This window comes from Trichechus manatus, unplaced genomic scaffold (genome assembly GCF_000243295.1).
Source record: "Trichechus manatus latirostris isolate Lorelei unplaced genomic scaffold, TriManLat1.0 scaffold00004, whole genome shotgun sequence".
NCBI lineage: Eukaryota > Metazoa > Chordata > Mammalia > Sirenia > Trichechidae > Trichechus > Trichechus manatus.
Window position 1 is genome coordinate 20,920,082 of NW_004443940.1, and position 19,308 is coordinate 20,939,389.

The 19,308-nt window shown below is 35.7% G+C and overlaps 1 protein-coding gene across 11 annotated transcripts in view; it reads left to right on the forward strand.

The window, feature by feature from the left end:
• TFDP1 (transcription factor Dp-1) overlaps positions 1-19,308 on the forward strand; it is a 266,300-nt gene that overhangs the window by 35,749 nt on the left and 211,243 nt on the right. For all 11 annotated transcript variants that reach the window (XR_002824493.1, XR_002824491.1, XR_002824492.1 and 8 more), the window contains 2 exons: positions 7,912-8,029; positions 18,267-18,462. Coding sequence is in view for 5 of the 11 variants with exons in the window: in XM_023733479.1 (XP_023589247.1) it covers positions 7,912-8,029; positions 18,267-18,462 (314 nt within the window). In the remaining 6 variants the exon portion in view is untranslated. The remainder of the gene's footprint in view (positions 1-7,911; positions 8,030-18,266; positions 18,463-19,308) is intronic.

Genomic DNA, 19,308 nt, shown 5'->3' on the forward strand with positions numbered 1-19,308 from the left:
CAGAATGGGGTGAGCAGTTGGGGTCTTATAACAATGTATGTTAAAAAAAAATTCTGTATGGGAGACTAACTTGAAATGTAAACTTCATTTAATTACATCAATAATTAAAAAAAAAAAAAAACAACTGACGTTGTTCTATGCCATAAGCAGAAAAGAAATGCAAAGCAGTGAGCAGAGCTGAGATCATGGACCTGGTGTATTACATGACTAGAAGTAGGAGTTGGGTTCCTATGATCACATAAGGAACCAAATAGAGCCAAGCTCACTGCTGGAAGCCTGGGGCTGAACTGGGGCTTCCCCTCTGGTGAAAAGAAACTGAAAAAAAAAAAAATTTTTTTTTTTAATTTGCTGCTTATGTTGAATCTGTGTCTAATCTAGATTAGACATAGGTAGTGCCTCCGTACCAGTAACTGAACTGGCTTCCTGGTGCCTTAGTGACCTCATTTAGAATAGTCCAAGTATCACTATGGGGCTGAAGCCCTGAACCCTATGATAATATCTGAATATGGACTGAGGGCTCAAAGGGCCAAGTGGAGGCAACTTCACACATATTGGGCAGAGAGGAATGAAGGGATGACCTGTATCGAAGCCAAAAAATAATAACTTCTAATTTAAAGACCATTATACCAAAATGCCAACACCTGTGAATGAACCTGTTGCTAGGAATGAAAGATGTGTAAACTCAGCAATCAGAATATGAATTCCTCGCATTTATGGAAAAGCCTGATAAAGACTTCAAAGTCAGCATGTTTCGAATACTCAAACATAAATGACAGAATCACATCTATTTAAAAAAAGAGGAAATTATGAAATAAAACCAGGTAAAAATGAAATAAGAACAGATAAATATGAAAAAATAACATTAGAAATCATGGACATTGCAGCGCTATTCACAATAGCCAGAAGATAGAAACAACCTGAATGTCCATCAACAGAGAATGGATAAACAAAATTTGTGGCACATATGATTCAACATACATACAATGGAATATCACTCAGCTGTAATGAGAAATGAAGTCCTGATACATGCTAAAACATGGATGAACCCTGAGAACATTATGCTAAGTGAAGTATGTCAGTCACAAAACGACAACTTTTTGCTCCCACTTAAATGAAATATCTAGAATTGGCAAGCGTATACCAAAAAAACCCATTGCTGTCCAGTCAATTCCAATTCACAGTGACTCTATAGGCAACTGTATAGAGACCATAATTTATTAGTGGTTACCATGAGTGAGAGAAAGAAGGAGAAGAGTCATTGCTTAGAGGGCACTGAATTTCTGTTTAAGATGATGAAGGAATTTGGAAATGCATAGTAATGATGATTGCACAGCAGGATGAATATAATTAATGTCACTGAATTGTGCATGTAAAAAATATTGAAATGGCAAATGTTTTGTTATATATATATTTACCATAATAAAAAATAGTTTAAGAAACTAAATAGTATTTGAATTAAAAGTAACAGCTAGGCGAAAGTCTAGATTAGACGCAGAGACAACACAGCACAGACAGAAGAAATGGGAAGCAACACTTAAGAAACACAGAGAATAGACTGAGTGTTGACGAAGAATATTGAATTGACTGCCAGAAGAACAACCAAGTCTGTCATGGAAGAAGTACAGCCAGAGTGCTCATTAGAAGCGAGGATGGCGAGACTTCTTCTCACATACTTTGGACACGTGATCAGGAGGGACCAGTCTCTGGAGACGGACATCATGCTTGGTAAGGTAAGGGTCAGCGAAAAAGAGGAAGCCCCTCAATGAGATGGATTGACACAGTGGCTACAACCATAGGCTCAAACATAGCAATGATTGTGAGGATGGCACAGGACTGGGCAGTGTTTCATTCTGTTGTACATAGTGTCGCTATGAGTCAGAATTGACTAGAAGTGGCACCCAACAACAACAGTCTATTGAATCATACAAACATCCAAGATGCAAAGCTGCCACAACAGCCTAATATGATCACCCATTTAGAATGTCTTAAAGTTCTAAGCCAAGATATTATCATCACCAAAAATTTCATTTTATACAAAAGGTAATCCTTCTAAGGGGATTACTGGAACATCTAACCAAAGTGAGATTTTTGCAGATTTGACCAGTGTAATACCTTGTTTGATTTCTTGACTGCTGCTTCCATGGACATTGATTGTGGATCCGAGTAAAATGAAATCCTTGACAGCTTCAGTATTTTCTCCGTTTATTACGATGTTGCTTATTGGTCCAGTTATGTGGATTTTTGTTTTCTTTGTGTTGAGGTGTAATCCATACTGAAGGCAGTGGTCTTTGATCTTCATCAATAAATGCTTCAAGTCCTCTTCACTTTCAGCAAGCAAGGTTGTGTTATCTGCATAATGCAGATTGTTAATGAGTCTTCCTCCATTCCTGATGCCACATTCTTCTTCATATATTCCAGCTTCTAGGATTATTTGCTCAGCACACAGATTAAGTATGGTGAAAGGATACAACCCTGACACACACCTTTCCTGACTTTAAACAACACAGTATCCCCTTGTTCTGTTTGTATCACTGCCTCTTGGTCTACGTACAGTTTCCACATGAGCACAATTAAATGTTCTGGAATTCCCATTCTTATCAGTGTTATCCATAATTTGTTATGATCCACACAGTCGAGTGCCTTTGCATAGTCAATAAAACACAGGTAAACATCTTTCTGGTATGTTTTGCTTTCAGGTAAGGTTCATCTAACATCAATAGTGTTGTCCCTCGTTCCACGTCCTCTTCTGAATCCAGCTTGAATTTCTGACATATCCTTGTCAACATGCTGCTGTAACCGTTTTTGAATGATCTTCAGCAAAATTTTACTTGTGTGATATTAATGATATTGTTCGATAATTTCTACATTCTGTTGTATCTCCTTTCTTTGGGGTGGGCACAAATAGGAATCCTTTCCTTTCAGTTGGCCACATAGCTGTCTTCCAAATTTCTTGGCATAGATGAGTGATCACTTCGAGTGTTTCATCTGTTTGTTGAAACATCTCAATTGGTATTCCATCAGTTACCGGAGGCTTGTTTTTCGCCAGTGCCTTCATTGCAGCTTGGACTTCTTCCTTCAGTACCATCGGTTCTTGATCATATGCTATCTCCTGAAATGGTTGAACTAGTTGTTTTTGGTACAGCAACTGTCTATTCCTTCTATTTTCTTTTGATGCTTCCTGTGTCGTTCAGTATCTTGCCCATAGAATCCTTCACTATTGCAACTCGAGGCTTGAATGTTTTCTACAGTTTTTTCAGCATGAAAAATGCCGAACATGTTCTTCCCTTTTGGTCTTCTAACTCCTGGTCTTTGCACTTTTCATTATGATACTTTGCTTTGTCTTCTCAAACAACCCTTTGATATCTTCTATTCAGCTCTTTTACTTCATCATTTCTTCCATTTGCTTTTGCTCTTCTATGTTCAAGAGCAAGTTTCAGAGTCTCTTCTGACATCCATTTTGGTCTCTTTCTTTCCTGTCTTTTTAAATGATATTTTGCTTTCTTCATGTATAATGTCCTTGATGTCATTCCACATCTCGTCTGGTCTTCAATCATTAATGTTCAATGCATCAAATCTATTTTTGAGATGGTCTCTAAATTCAGGTGGAATATACTGAAGGTCATATTTTGGCTCTCCTGAACTTGTTTTAATTTTCTTTAGTTTAATCTTGAACTTGCATATGGGCAAATTGATGATCTGTCCCACAGTAGGCCCCTGGCCTTGTTCTGACTAATGATAACTGAGCTTCTGCATTGTCTCTTTCCACAGATGTAGTCAATTTGATTCCTGTGTATTCCATCTCGCAAGGTCTACCTGTATAGTCACCATTTATGTTGCTGCAAGAAGATATTGCAATGAAGAAGTTGTTAGTCTTGCGAAATTCTATCATGCAGTCTCTGGCATCGTTTCTATCACCATGGCCGTATTTTCCAACTACTGATCCTTCTTCTTTGTTTCCAACTTTTGCGTTCCAATCATCAATAATTATCAATGCATCTTGATTGCATGTTTGATCAATTTCAGACTGCAGAAGTTAGTAAAAAATCTTCAACTTCCTCATCTTTGGCATTAGTGGTTGGTGTGTAAATTTGGAAAGTAGCTGTTATTAAGTGGTATTCCTTGTAGGCATATGGATATTATTGTATCACCGACAGTGTTGTACTCTGGGATAGATCTTGAAATGTTCTTTTTGACGATGAATGCGACACCATTCCTCTTCAATTTGTCATTCCCAGCATAGTAGACCATATGATTGTCTAATTCAGAATGACCAATACCAGTCCATTTCAGCTCACCACTGCCTAGGATATCAATCTTTATGTGTTCAGTTTCATTTTTGATGACTTCTAGTTTTTATAGATTTATGCTTCGTATATTACATGTCCCGATTATTAACAGATTGTTTACAGTTGTTTCTTCTCATTTTGAGTCATCTTACATTGGCAAATTAAGGTCCCAAAAGATTTGCTCCATCCATGTCATTAAGGTCGACTGTACTTTGAGGAGGCAACTCTTTCCCAGTCATCTTTTGAGCGCCTTCCAACCTGAGGGGCTTATCTTCCAACATTGTTTATCAGACAGTGTTCTGCTGCTATTCGTAGTTTTCACTGGCTGGTTTTTTTCAGAAGTTGTCCATCAGATCCTTCTTCCTAGTTTGTCTTAGTCTGGAAGCTTCGCTGAAACCTGTCTACCAACAGTGACCCTGCTGGTGTTTGAAGTATCCATGGCATAGCTTCCAGCATCACAGCAGCATGCAAACCACCACAGTACGACAAACTGACAGACGAGTGATGGATTCAAGGGAATAATAAACATTAAAAATAAGATGATTAGAGGGTAGGGCAGGAGGAGAGTGGGATCCAGAAACAATTAGTTTTTAGGGTTTTTTTGCTGGTATCTATAATATTTTATTTCTTTTTTGAAATCTTAAGCGAATATGTCAAAAATTTAAGATTCAAATGCAAAGAGAAACTTGCACACCAGTGTTTGTTGCAGCACTATTCACACTGGCCAAAAGGTGGAAACAACCTAAATGTCCGTCAGCAGATGAATGGTACATATGTACAATGAAATAATACTTAGTTGTAAAGAGAAGTCCTAACAACATGCGACAACATCAATAAACCTTGAAAACATTATGCTGAGTGAAATAAGTCAGTCACAAAAGGACGAGTATTGTATGATCCCACTTATATGAAATAGGCAAATGTATAAAGACCAAAGTTTATTAGTGGTTACCAGGGGTGAGAGGGAGAGGGAAAGGACTAGTCATTGTTTAGGGGGCGCTGAGCTTGTAAAATGATGGTGTAATAATATGGAAAGGGATAGTGGTAATGGTTGTAGAACACAGTGAATGTAACCAATGTTGCTGAATTGTACATGTAAAAATTGTTGAGTTGGCAAATGTTATATATATTTTACCACACACACACAAAAGAAACTTTTAAGATTTATTAAAATTCAGGAGTGGTATGTTGGTATCTGTTAAATTCTTTAGTTTCTATAAATTTTGAAGAATTTAATGGAAAGAAGGAAAATTTTAAATGCTTATAATGGTGATAATCATAAAAGTTAAACTTAGTGCAAAATGCAGAGATGAAAAATGTTGCAAGTGGTGACTAATTTTTTAAATTTTGGTATTTTATCTTTGTATTGATTTTACTGTTTAAACATTGTGTTTATCTCTATAAGCATTTGTCTTTCTTCTCTAGCCTCAGTTGAATTCCCTCATGAATGAATGTTTATTGAGCATTTATATGCACAAGCACTGTGCTTTGTACTAGGGACATCAGTGAAGAAGACATGGTCTCTATTCTCATAGAGAATAGTGGTTAATAATGGACTGTCCATTGGATTTAAGCCAGTTGACTCTGATCCAGGTGCAAAGGAAAATAAAAATTTTTTAAAACATTTACAAAATGCTGACAGTATATCATCAAAGACTGTTTTTAAAAAAATGATGTGTAATTAGGGATTTTATGTTTCCTTTAAATAAATTTTATAAAAAAAGTTGCCGGTTCTTTTTAAAAGAATTTTATAAAAAGAAACGTGAAGTGATTCCATGTGTGTCAGAGTAGAACTGTGTTCCATAGGATTTTCAGTGTCTGATTTTTCAGAACTAAATCACCAGGCCTTTCTTCTGATGTACTTCTGGGTGAACTTCAAACACTAACCTTTTGCTTAGCAGTGAGAAGATTAACCATTCGCACTACCCAGGGACTCTTTAAATAAAGAAGAGGCACAGTAATAGTAGTTGCAGGTTTGAAATACATTAATCTTGTCTGAGGAAAGGGGAAGAGGTGTCACAATGTGATTGCAAGCTTATGTTATAGCAAATTTTGCAAGATCAAGAGATTTACAGTGATCATGAACCCATCAAGATGTTGTGGTGTTGACAAAGAATAGATTTTTCAAGTGTCCTACACATTTAGTATTTGTTGTAAGGGAATTATTCATCACTATCTATTGAATTTTGCAGAAGATAATTCAAAAACGGTTGCAGCAGTACATTGACAGTGAACTGCCACAAATTCAAGCTGGATTCAGAAGAGGATGTGGAACCAGGGATATCATTGCTGATGTCAGATGGATCTTGGCTGAGAGTAGAGAATACCAGAAAGATGTTTACCTATGTTTTATTGACTATGCAAAGGCATTCGACTGTGTGAATGATAACAAATTATGGATAACATTGTGAAGAATGGGAATTCCAGAACACTTAATTGTGCTCATGTGGAACCTGCATATAGATCAGGAGGCAGTCATTCGAACAGAACAAGGAACACTGTGTAGTTTAAAATCAGAAAAGATGCAACAGTGGACTCAAACATAGCAACAATTGTAAGGATGGTGCAGGACTGGGCAGTGTTTCGTTCTGGTGTGCATAGGGTCACTATGAGTTGGAACCGACACAATGACACCTAACAACGATCTATTGAATCATATAACCTTCCAGGATGCAAAGCTCCACAACAACCTAATGGGATCACCCATTTGGAATGTTTGAAAGTTCTAAGCCAAGATATTATCTTCACCAAAAATTTCATTTATACAATAAATAAAATAATGCTTCTAAAGGAATTACTGGAACATCAAACCAAAGTGAGATTTTTGCTGGCAGTGAAGGTGTTTTTGGTTTGGTTGGTTGTGTTCTTTTTTAAGAATTTATTTTATATAAGCTTACTCTATCAGCTTGATCTTTTAAAATCTGTTAATATCACTAGCTGTTTTAAAAGAAAAACATCAGCTTGTTTTAGGGGGAAAATGACGATTTTTTTTAGAAGCATATATATATAGGATCCAAAGCCAGAACTGTTTGTTGAAAATGGACACATTTGCAGGCTTGTGTACTGAATTCATGCAAAATATATCATTTTCCTTTCTTCTTTCTAGAGGAGTTGTTTAGTCCCTTTAACTATGCCATGGTTATTGCTGTCCTATCTGTCTAATCAGACAATATTTCTCTACCAAGTCTGTGTGTGTCTTATAGGATAGGGTTATTCAGTGTGGCAGTGATGGTGGGTTTGTGAGAAAATTACTAGTGTCAGCCAGACTCTGCCCAGTGCACTTGGAACATAGAAAGTTGTGACCAGAAAAGAACTAGATCAGCTCTCTCTTGAGTAGCTTAGGGGGAAAAATGAATACTAGAAATGAAAGCTTCATGTGTTTGGGGGACTTAGAATGAAATTGGTATCATTATCTGGTCATGGTAGTGAAATATTCTGGGCATTCTTTACAAAAAGTTTTCAACTTTCAAATGCTTCAATAGTTGCTCTCAAAGAGATTATATAAAGTTTATGTTCTTATTTGAAATATTATTTGAATTATTTTAGAAGTATGCAGAATGATTGTATTTTGATTTATGATACTTTAAACCTATGTTTTTAATAACTTTTTTTTTCCCCAAAACAGGTGACATTGACTACAGCACCGTGCTGCTTGGCATGCTAGTGATGCAAGATGTACAACTTGGATTATTCATAGCTGTTATGCCAACTCTTATACAAGCAGGAGCAGGTACATATTCTAGGTACATATTTTATACTACTTCATTTTGCAATCTGTTTTTCTAGTTTCAAATCTTTTTTTTTTTTTTAATAAAAATATTTAATATCTTGTTCCAAAATAGTCATTCAGAGCTTACATAGCATAGACTTTAGAGCATGGACTCTGGAGTAACACTGCCTGGGCTCAAATTCTGGCTCTGTTACTTATTAGATTTTAACCTTGGGTTTGTTACTTAACCTCACTCTTCCTTAGTTTTGTCATCTGTAAAGTGAGGATAATAGTACCTACCTGAAAGCAGTAGTAGTTCATGGTAGAATTCTCGCTTTCTATGTGGGAGAGCTGCATTCAATTCCTGGCCAGTGCTTTTCAAGCGCAGCCACTACTTGTCTGTCAGTGCAGTCTTGCATGTTGCTCTGATGCTGAACAGGTTTCAGTGGAGTTTCCAGACTAAGACATACTAGTCAGAAAGGCCTGGGGATTTACTTCCGAAAAGCCAGTGAAAACTGTATGGATCACAATGGTCCAATCCTGCTGCACATGGGTTCACCGTGAGCTGGGGGCCAGCTTTACAGCAGCCGACAACAATAGGCTGGTTAGGAGGATTGAATGAGTCAAGATATAAAAGTGCTTAGAACAATGCCTGGAACATGGCAAGTAATTGTATGGGTTAGCTGTAATTGTGGTGATTATCATTGTCATCATCATCATTTCCCCTAATCCTTCTTTAAGTTCTCCCACTAAAATCATCCCAGAACCTAACCTGCACCTTTTTGATTTCATATGGAGAGAGAGGCCAAGTGAGAAAAATAAATTTATACAGAAATTTGTAAATTATGCTGACTACGATATATTCCAAGAATACCAGCCAGAAAATAACATACAATTGGAAAGTATATGTTGTTGTTATTGTGTTCAATTGAGTTGATTCTGACTCATAGTGACCCAATATGACAGAGTAGAACTACCTTATAGGGTTTTCTGGGCTGTAATCTTTATGGGAGCACATGGGCAGGTCTTTTCTCCTGGGAGCCGCTGGGAGCGTTCAAACGATCAACTTTTTGATTAGCAGCTGAGCACTTAATCAAAAGTGTAAGGAAAGCATAGGGAACCCTATAAAATTTAAAAGCAAATGCATGTGGGATAGGACTATAAGCTTGAGTTGGTTTTAAGCAAATATACTATAACTTAGGCATATAAATATTGTACTTTAAATACCCCAGAAGCTACGTTTATTACAGTGATGGTACTGTTGGTCAAAAATTACTAGACTTTTTGAAATTTCTTTTGGAACCGGTTTGAAACCGTGAGATCTGTCTCATTTACTTTCTTTCCAATCTGTATGCCTTTTATTTCTTTTTCTTCCTTATTGCAATGGCTAGTATTTGTAGTACTCTTGGATAAGATGGTGTTAGCAGATATCCTTTCCTTGTTCCTGATATTAGGAGGAAAACGTTCAGTCTTTCACCAATTATGATGTAACCTGTAGTTTTTTTCATAGATATTCTTTATCAAGTTGAGAAAGCTCCCTTCTGTTCCTAGTTTGCTGGAGAGTTTTTATCCTAAATGGATGTTGGATTTTGTCAAATGTTTTTTTCTGAACCAATTGATATGTTCATGTGATTTTTCTTCTTTAGTCTGGTGGTTTAACATTGATTGATTTTCAAAAGTTGAACTAGCCTTGCGTACCTGCAATAAATTCTGCTTGGTCATGGTATCTGATTCTTTTTATACATTGCTGGGATTGATTTGCTAATATTTTGGGAGGGGTTTTGTGTCTAACTTCATGAGAGATATTGGTGTGTAGTGTTCTTTTTTTGTATTGTTTTTGTCTGGTTTTGGCATCAGTGTAATTAATACTGCACTCCTAAAATGAATTGAGAAGTGTTCACTCCTATTTTCTGGAAAACTATAAAAATTGGTGTTAATTCTATAAATGTTTACTGTAATTCTTCAGTAAAACATGTGGGACTGGAGATATCTTTTTGGGGAGCTTTTTAATTACAAATTCAGTTCCTTTCATGTTTATAAGACTATTCATCCTGTCCATTTCAGTTGAATTTTGGTAGTTAGTGGTTTTTAAGGAATTGATCCATTTCATATAAGTTGTCTAATTTACGAATGTAAAATTGTTCATAATACTCCTTTATTGTCCTTTTGATGTCTGCAAGGTCTGTAGTGATAGCACCTGTTTTCGTTGCTAATATGGTTAACTTGTGTCTTCTCTCTCTTTTCTTTGTCAGTCTTGCTGTATGTTTGTTCATTTTATTAATCTTTTCAAAGAACCAGTTCTTTTTTCATTGATTTTCTCTATTTTGTCTTTAGTTTTCAGAAGTCTAATTATGATGTATCTTGGCAAAATTTCTTTGAGTTTATCCTAGTAGAAGTTTACTCAGCTTCTTAAATCTGTAGGTAGAAAGTTTTTAGTCATTACTTCCTTGAATACTTTTTCAGTCCCACTCACTCCCTGCTTTCTGGGACTCCAGTGATAACAAATTTTTGCTCTTTCGTTTTTCTTCCACAGGCCTCTGAGACTCTTCATCTTCCTTTTCCAGTCTGTTTTCTCTCTGTTGTTCACACTGGATAAATGCTGTTGGTATGTCCTCAAGTTCACTGATTCTGTTCTCTCTCATCTCCGCTCTATTTTGCCCACCACCAAGATTTTTATTTTGGTTATTGTATTTTTCAGTTGTATAATTCCCATTTGGTCTTTTCATTATATCTTCAGTTTCTTTGCTGAGGTTTTCTATTTTATCATTTGTTTCAAGAGCATTCGTAATTACTTATTGAAGCATTTTTATGATGACTGTTTTAAAATACTTGACAGGTAATTCCAACAGCTGATTCATCTTGATGTTGGAGTCTGTTGATTTTCTTTTCTCATTCGAGTTGTGATTTTCTTGGTTCTCGGTATGATGAGTGATTTTCTGCTGTATCCTGGACAATCCCCCTGTTGAGGTGGAGTGTGTGGTTGGTAGGTGTGTATGTTCAGTTTCCTGCTGGAACCCATTGACACCATCCTGCTCATAGTGGAGCACTGACAAATACTGCATCATTGCAGACTGGCAGGCTGTACATTTAATATAGTATTTACCTTTTGCCAGATTCTATATTAGGTTTTAACAATCCTAAAATGATTAAGATCTATTCTCTGCTCTCAAGTAGCTCACAGTATGATAGGGAAGGTTATTGTTGTTAGGGGCCATCGAGTCATTTTTGACTCATAGTGACCCCATGTGACAGAGTAGAGCTGTCCATGTGGTTTTCATGGCTTTAATCTTTACAGGAGCAGACCACTATGTCTTTCTTTCACATAGCCATTGATTGGGTTCAAACTGGCAACCTTTTGGTAGCAATTAACTATTTAACCATTGCACCACCAGGGATCCTTGTAGGGAAAGTAGAAGGAACAAATAACCTTTTAACCTAAGATTTCCAGAGGTTAAGAGTTGAGGCTCTGGAGTGAGGCCTCAGTTGGAACTCCAGCTCTGTCATTTACTAACCTTGCAAGTTTCAGCAAGTTACTAAACATCTCTGTGATTCAGTTTTCTTACCTGTAAAATGGGAATAATATGGAAATAGTACCTGCCTAATGGATTGCTGTGATGAATGAATGCGATAATCATGTAAAACACTCAGCACAACCCCTAGCATATAATTATAGTTAAAGGTTAGTTTATTAGGAAGATCCTTTTGATTATCATTTTCCTTTGACCCAAACTTTTTTTTAAATATCATTATCAGTAAGGCAACACTTTTAGTTCCAACATAAAAATTAGAATCAGTTCTTATTCCTTTTGGCTGCGAATTTTCAATATACATGTGTGAGCAAAAATTTGGACAGCAAAAGAATGTTTTGTAACTTTATCTGAAAATCATTTGAGTTATATTTAAGAGGTCTGAGTTTTTTCAGTGTACAATAAATTATTACTTGGCAAAGGTCAGAATTTCTTTATTAAGCAAGAATAAGTAAAGCCTTAGTTAAAGTTTGCACGACACTTATAAAACAAATATTTATTTTACACCTTTCTTTTCAGTTATAGATACATAAAAATATTGCTATATGATATTTACTCAATCAGAAAACTTTTTAAAGTTTTTCTTTTTCATTTTTGCAATTAAATTAATCCAGTACAGGTATTGATCCCATTAAAATTGTTCCAAATCATGCATGAAACTTCATGTTTACAAAGAGTTTTAATGGTGTGGAAAAATGCTCTATGTTATAACGTTAAGCTTTAAAAAGCAGAATCAAAATTATATACAACACTCCTCAAATATTAAACTTAGAGTTAACATATGACCTAGCAATTCCACTCCTAGGTCTATACTCAAGAAAAATGAAAACGTGTCTACATAAAAACTTCTACATGAATGTTCATAGCAACATTAGTCATGATAACTAAAAATTTTCCATTAGTTAATAGATAAATAAAATGTGGTATATCCATACAATGGATTATTAGTCGACCATCAAAAGGAATGCAGTACTGACATGTTACAACATGAGTGAACCTTGAAAATACTATACTAAGTGAAAAACCCATCCCATTGCCATCAATTCCAACTTACAACAATCCTATAGGACAGAGTAGAACTGCCCCATAGGGCACATATTATAAGATTTTATTTATATAAAATGTCCAAAATAGGCAATTCCATAGAGACAGAAAATAGATTAGAGGTTACCTAGTTCTGGAGAGATTGAGGGGAATTGGGGAATGATTGCTAATGGTACAGGGTTTCTTTTTTTGGAGTGATGAAAATATTCTAAAATTGATTGTGGTAATGGTTGCACAAGTCTGTGAATATACTACAAACCACTGAATTGTATACTTTAAGTGGGTAAATTGTATGGTATGTGAATTATATCTCAATAAAGCTGTTAAAAATTACATACAGGTTTATTTCAACTACATAAAGACGGTGAATGAACTATACAAATAGAAACAACTAGTAATTTATATTACAGGATGTTAACATGATTGTCTATTAGTACAGCAGTAGATTTGTGTTTATTTTTTATCTACTGTATATACTTTTCTGTAATATAGGGAAACCTCTCTTCTAATTTTGATAACCAGGGAAATTTTATAGTTAGAAAAAAAAAAAATTAAAGGACTAAATTCATTTATAATGTTAATATAAACTCTGCCTTTTTATTAAACTTCATGCAGAATTAATCTTGATCTTTCCTAAAGGAAAGAATTAACTTTTTCTCCAAAATATGTTACAGGTAAAGAACACAACACAGAAAGCTATAATAAATAAGATTATTAAAATATAAAGTGATTTGAATCATTAGAATTAAAATCATGCAAAACCATGAAAGTTCTAGAAGAAAGTATGGATGAAATTATCATATTGATGATGGGAAGAGCTTTATTCTTCAAGTAGGATACAAAATCCAGAGTCCATAAAGGAAAAGTGATAAATTTCACTACATTAATATTAAAAACTTTTAATATTTAAATATATACATAGACATGCATATATGCAAACATGCACATACATGCACACATATATACTTATAAGCCAAGGGCAAACTGGAAAAAAAATTATACACATATTAAAGACAGAGCGTTAAGTTTCTTATTCTGTAAATAATTAATGAGAAATAGTATCATACAAATTAATAAGAAAAATATGAATAGCTCAGTTTAAAAAATGAACAAGAGATATAAGCAGTTAACACAGAAGTGAATAAAATGAATGCTAACCTTCACACATAAAGAAAGGCAAATGGTCCTTTTTACTTACCAGTCTGTAAACATTTAAAAGTTGGATGATACTCGGTTTGGGACATGGACACTCTTACGAGTTGTGATTGGGAGTAGAAATTAGATCAACCTTCCTGGTAGCCAGTTTGGCAGTATCAGAACGTAAAAAGCGCTTATCCTTTACCAAGCAACACCACTGTTGTCTATGAATATGCTTACAAAAGCTTATCATCACTTCAGCATAGAAAGAACCAAAAACAACCCAAGTGTCTCATCAGTGGAGACCTGGCCGAGTAAATTATGTACATCCGTATGATGGAATTATATTCTGCTATTAAATGAGCCATGTGCTGAGAAAAGAAAATTTTCCAAAATAAGTGGAAAAATAAAAACGCAAAGTGTAGTGTACACCTTGTGATCCCATTGTGAAAATTAAGAATAGAATACATGTGGACATACAAATGAAATTTAGCTAGTGAGAATCATAAACTATTAACAATGATTGTGTTTAAAAGAGATTGGAGTAGTCTGAGACTTTAACTTTTCATTTTGTACCTTTCTGAACTGTTTGAATATTTTAACCTCATCACACTATATTTTATGTATTCGTTATATATATATATATCCAAACTAGAGATGGTAATTACAAAGCAGCTTGTATAGTGATTAAAAGCACAGATTCTGGAGCCAGGCTACGTGAGTTTGTCCCCACGTTTGCCATTTAGTATGTGGTTTCTGCCTGTACTTTCTTACCTGTAAAATAGAGATAGTAATACTACTTATCATATAGGATTGCTGTAAGGACTATTACGAAAAATGCAAATCTAAAACTGCTTGTGGATCTCTTTAAATAAAACTGGACTGAAACTTGTTGTTGTTAGGTACCATTGAGTCAGTTCTGACTCATAGCAACCCTGTGTACAACAGAAAGAAACACTGCCCGGTCCTGTGCCATCCTCAGTTGTTATGCTTGAGCCCATTGTTGCAGCCACTGTGTCAGTCTGTCCCTATAAGGGTCTTCCTGTTTTTTGTTGACCCTCTGCTTTACCAAGCATGATGTCCTTCTCCAGGGACTGGTCCCTCCTGATAACATGCCCAAAGTATGTGAGATGAAATTTCGCCATCCTTTCTTCAAAGGAGCATTCTGGCTGTATTTCTTCCAAGACAGATTTGTTCGTTCTTCTGGCAGTCCATATTATATTCAGTATCTTCACCACCATAATTCAAAGGCGACAATTCTTCGGTTTTCCTCACTCATTGTCCAGCTTTCGCATGCATATGAGGCAATTGAAGACACCATGGCTTGGGTCAGGCACACCTTAGTACTCAAAGTGACATCTTTGCTTTTCAACACTTTAAAGAGGTCTTTTGCAGCAGGTTTTCCCAGTGCAATGCATCATTTGAGTTCTTGACTGCTGCTTCTGTGAGCATTGATTAGGATCCAAGTAAAATGAAGTTCTTGACAATGCCAGTCTTTTCTCTATCATGATGTTGCTTATTGGTCCAGTTGTGAGGATTTTTGTTACCTTTATGTTGAGGTGTAATCTGTACTGAAGGCGGCTGTAGTCTTCGATCTTCATCAGTAAGTACTTCAAGTCCTCTTCACTTTCATCAAGCAAGGTTGTATCATCTGCATATCACAGGTTGTTAATGAATCTTCTCCAGTCCTGGTGCCGCGTTCTTCATATAGTCTAGCTGCTCTGATTATTTGCATAGCATACAGATTGAATAAGTATGGTGAAAGGATATAACCCTGATGCATACTCTTCCTGATTTTAAACCACGTGGTATCCCCTTGTTCTGTTCAAACGACTACCTCTTGGTCTATGTACAGGTTCCACATGAGTACAATTAAGTGTTCTGGAATTCCCATTCTTTGCAGTGTTATCCATAATTTGTTATGATCCACACAGTCAAATGCCTTAGCATAGTCAATAAAACACAGGTGATCATCTTTCTAGTATTCTCTGCTTTCAGGCAAGATCCATCTGACATTAGCAGTGATATCCCTAGTTCCACATACTCTTCTGAAACCAGCTTGAATTTCTGGCAGTTCCCTGTCCATGTACTGCTACAACTGCTTTTGAATGATCTTCAGCAAAATTTTACTTGTGATATTAATGATATTGTTTGATAATTTCCACATTCTGTTGGATCATCTTTCTTTGGAATGGCACAAATATGGATCTCTTCTAGTCAGTCAGGCAGGTAGCTGTCTTCTAAATTTCTTGGCATAGACGAGTGAGTGCTTCCAGAGCTGCATCTGTTTGTTGAAACATCTCAGTTGGTATTCTGTCAATTCATGGAGACTTGTTTTTCCCCAGTGTCTTCAGTGCAGCTTGGATTTCTTTCTTCAGTACCATCGGTTCTTGATCACATGCTATCCTTGAAATGGTTGAATGTCATCCAGTTCTTTCTGGTACAGTGACTGTGTGTTCCTTCAATCTTCTTTTGATGCTTCCTGTGTCGTTTAATATTTTCCCCATAGAATCCTTCAGCATTACAACTCAAGTCTTGAATTTTCTCTTCAGTTCTTTCAGCTTGAGAAATGCCGAGTGTGTTCTTCCCATACCGAAATGAGAACACCTATAATGTGCTATGCACTATTCTGGATACTTAGGATTCAAAGGAGCCCTGGTGGTGCAGTGGTTAAAGTTCGGCTGCTGACTGAAAGGTCGGCAATTCAAATCCACCAGCCACTCCTTGGAAACCCTATGGGGCAGTTCTACTCTGTCCTGTAGGGTCGCTATGAGTCAGAATCAACTCCACAGCAACCAGTTTGGTTTTGGTTTTAGGATACAAAAGTGAACTGGGTAGAGAATGTCTTTGCTCTCATGGAGTTGTCATTCTTTTGGGGAAAGATGATGAATAAATGATAAATAAATAATAGTAACCAAGGAAAAATATCTATCGTAGATAAGTGTGTGATGAGTAGCATGATGAATTCGTGAATAATGGCTTACTACATCAGATTTGTGAAGGCCTCTGAGTAGTTGATATTTAGGCTAAAATCTGAGGAACACAGATGAGCCAGTCATGTGAGGGAAATCTGGAGGAGGATTCCAACAGAGGGAGCCTGGTGCACACGCCCTACAGCTAGAGGGAGCTTGGCTTATTGAAGGAAAAAAAAAGGTAGCCTGCTTTGTAGGTAAGGGGAGAGTTGGGTGCGATGAAATGTGCAGGCTATGGAAAGAAGTTTGAGTTTCATTTAAATGTCATAGGAAGCTTTAGAACAGCTGATTGATGTTCTTAACATGTTGTTTGGCCTCTTCTGGAGCGTGGATTGTAGTGGGACAGGAGTGGCTAAGATCAGTTAGGATATTATTGGAGTGGTATAGGAGAAAGAGGATGACAGTAGCTTATTAGATGAGGGGCTGGTGATAGTGCTGGACGCAAGGGCCAAATTCAGGCCAAGTTTTGGTGGTAGAGGACTTGTTGATGTATTGGATGTGTAAAGCAAGGGAAGGAGAACAATCAAGTGTGACTTGACTTGAAAGATTAGTTCAGTGGTCTTTTACTGGGTTTTGGAAAACTGGTCATGAATATTAGGTTAACTAACCTATTTTATTCTATACCAGTGAACAAATTTCCGTTCTTGCCAGTGCTTCCAGATCCTTGTTTCTCACACTGGCTCACCTTCTTAGTGAATAAATATAGAGTCTTTTAAAGTGACTAAAGGATGTTTTCCTAGCATCTGCTTACCCATTATTGGCTTATTCATCCCACCTTTCTTTGTTTCAAGCCCAGCTCTGTTCTGATTCCCCTGAGTAATCATGTGGCAACTTGAGATTTGTGTTTCCAGCGCTGCTATTTTAAGCCTGACTGCAGTGACAAACACTTTCTTAGTAATCAGATATATATTCTTCCATTGATAAGGAGAACTTTTCGAACCAGAATTTTGGACTGAATGTTTTTCTAAATATGGTAGAAAGCTATGTTTAAAAAACATTACTGTTATAAATACTACAAAATTGTGCCTTTACATATATAAGAATATATTCCAAGATCTGAATAGATGTATTTTTAAAAACTTAGTAAAGAATCATTTTTTCTGTGACTAAATAATAGACATGGTATTCAAAATTCTGGCTTGTGATACGGAAATGTTTTGCTGAAGGTTGCTAGAGTCCTTTAGTCATGCTTCCAGTGGTGAAGCTCTGCAGTGTAATATTAGAGTGACTGTTGCCTTACAAAGAGAGTATCAAATGGAGGTTAATTCCTGATGAGGAGTTTTATTATCAGTCATTGATTACGATATAAAAGCCATCAGTCAAGAGTCTTTACGTCCTATAAAACGTATTTATTCCAGAATATTGATTGCAAAATAATTCAACTTCCGTATTTGATTCAAATAACTCAATTTCTGAGATTAATATGATTCCTAGGTTTTATTTTAGCTTTTGGAAATAAAAATGTATGCTCTTTAGGTAATTTCGTTTGTAACATTTTAAAGGAAAAAAAAGAGTGAAAGATCATTTTACTGGGTTTTAGAGAATTGTATTTTGAAGGTGAAGTAACGTGTCTTTTTTTTTTCTTTCCTAGCATTTTCATGGAAATACTGAGAATACTGGTTTTGATTGGTCAAATTCTCTTTTCACTAGCAGCTGTTTTTCTTTTATGTCTTGTTATAAAGACTTATCTCATGGGACCATATTATCGAAAGCTTCATATGGAAAGCAAAGGGAACAAAGAAATCCTAATTTTAGGAATATCTGCTTTCATCTTTATAATGTTAACGGTAATTCTCAAAATACCTATATGTGTTATTTATATAATCTATTTTGTAGTCTGTTTCACTGAAGGTTTATGAGCAATGCTTTATCTTTTAATTTTAATACTGGTTACAGTATTTAAAACATCTGTTAGTATTTTTGATTTTACGCACATTTTATTGTGCTACCCGTCAATATATAATACAATGAGCCAAACCTGTTAAACTGTTTTAACTCATACTCTTAAATACTTTGCCAAAATTTTATTTGGGAGTAATCTCAAGTTACCACATGATTACTTAGGGGAATTAAGTAAACAAATCTACTTGTGGGAAGGTAAAAGCCACATAAAAACCAATTGCAAATCATTGTACTCCGAGACTTTCAAATAGCTTTGCACCTGAAATAGAAGATTAACATTTAAAAAACAAATTTTAGTTATGTTTGATGGTGACAGGCTAGTCAACAGTGTAATTTTTATTGCTGTAATGTGAGAAGTTTAAGAATATGTTATTTTGGAAAGCAGAATTCTCTTTATTTAAAGGACAGGTTTTTCATGGCAAAAGGGGGAAGTACTCTTAGACTAACAAATAGTCTAAGTGTGAACAATTTCCTTAGGTAAAATAGCTTAAATTATTTTTTTTAATTCTTTTTTTATTGTACTTTAGGTGAAAGTTTACAAAACAAATAGTTTCTCATTAAGCAGTCAGTACACATATTGTTTTATGACATTGGTTAACAACCCCACGACATGTCAACACTCTCCCTTCTCAACCTTGGAGGACCTTTTTATTTTTTGGTGAAAATATACATAGCCAAAGATACACCATTTCAGAAATGGCTACATGTACAATTCAGTGACATTGATTACA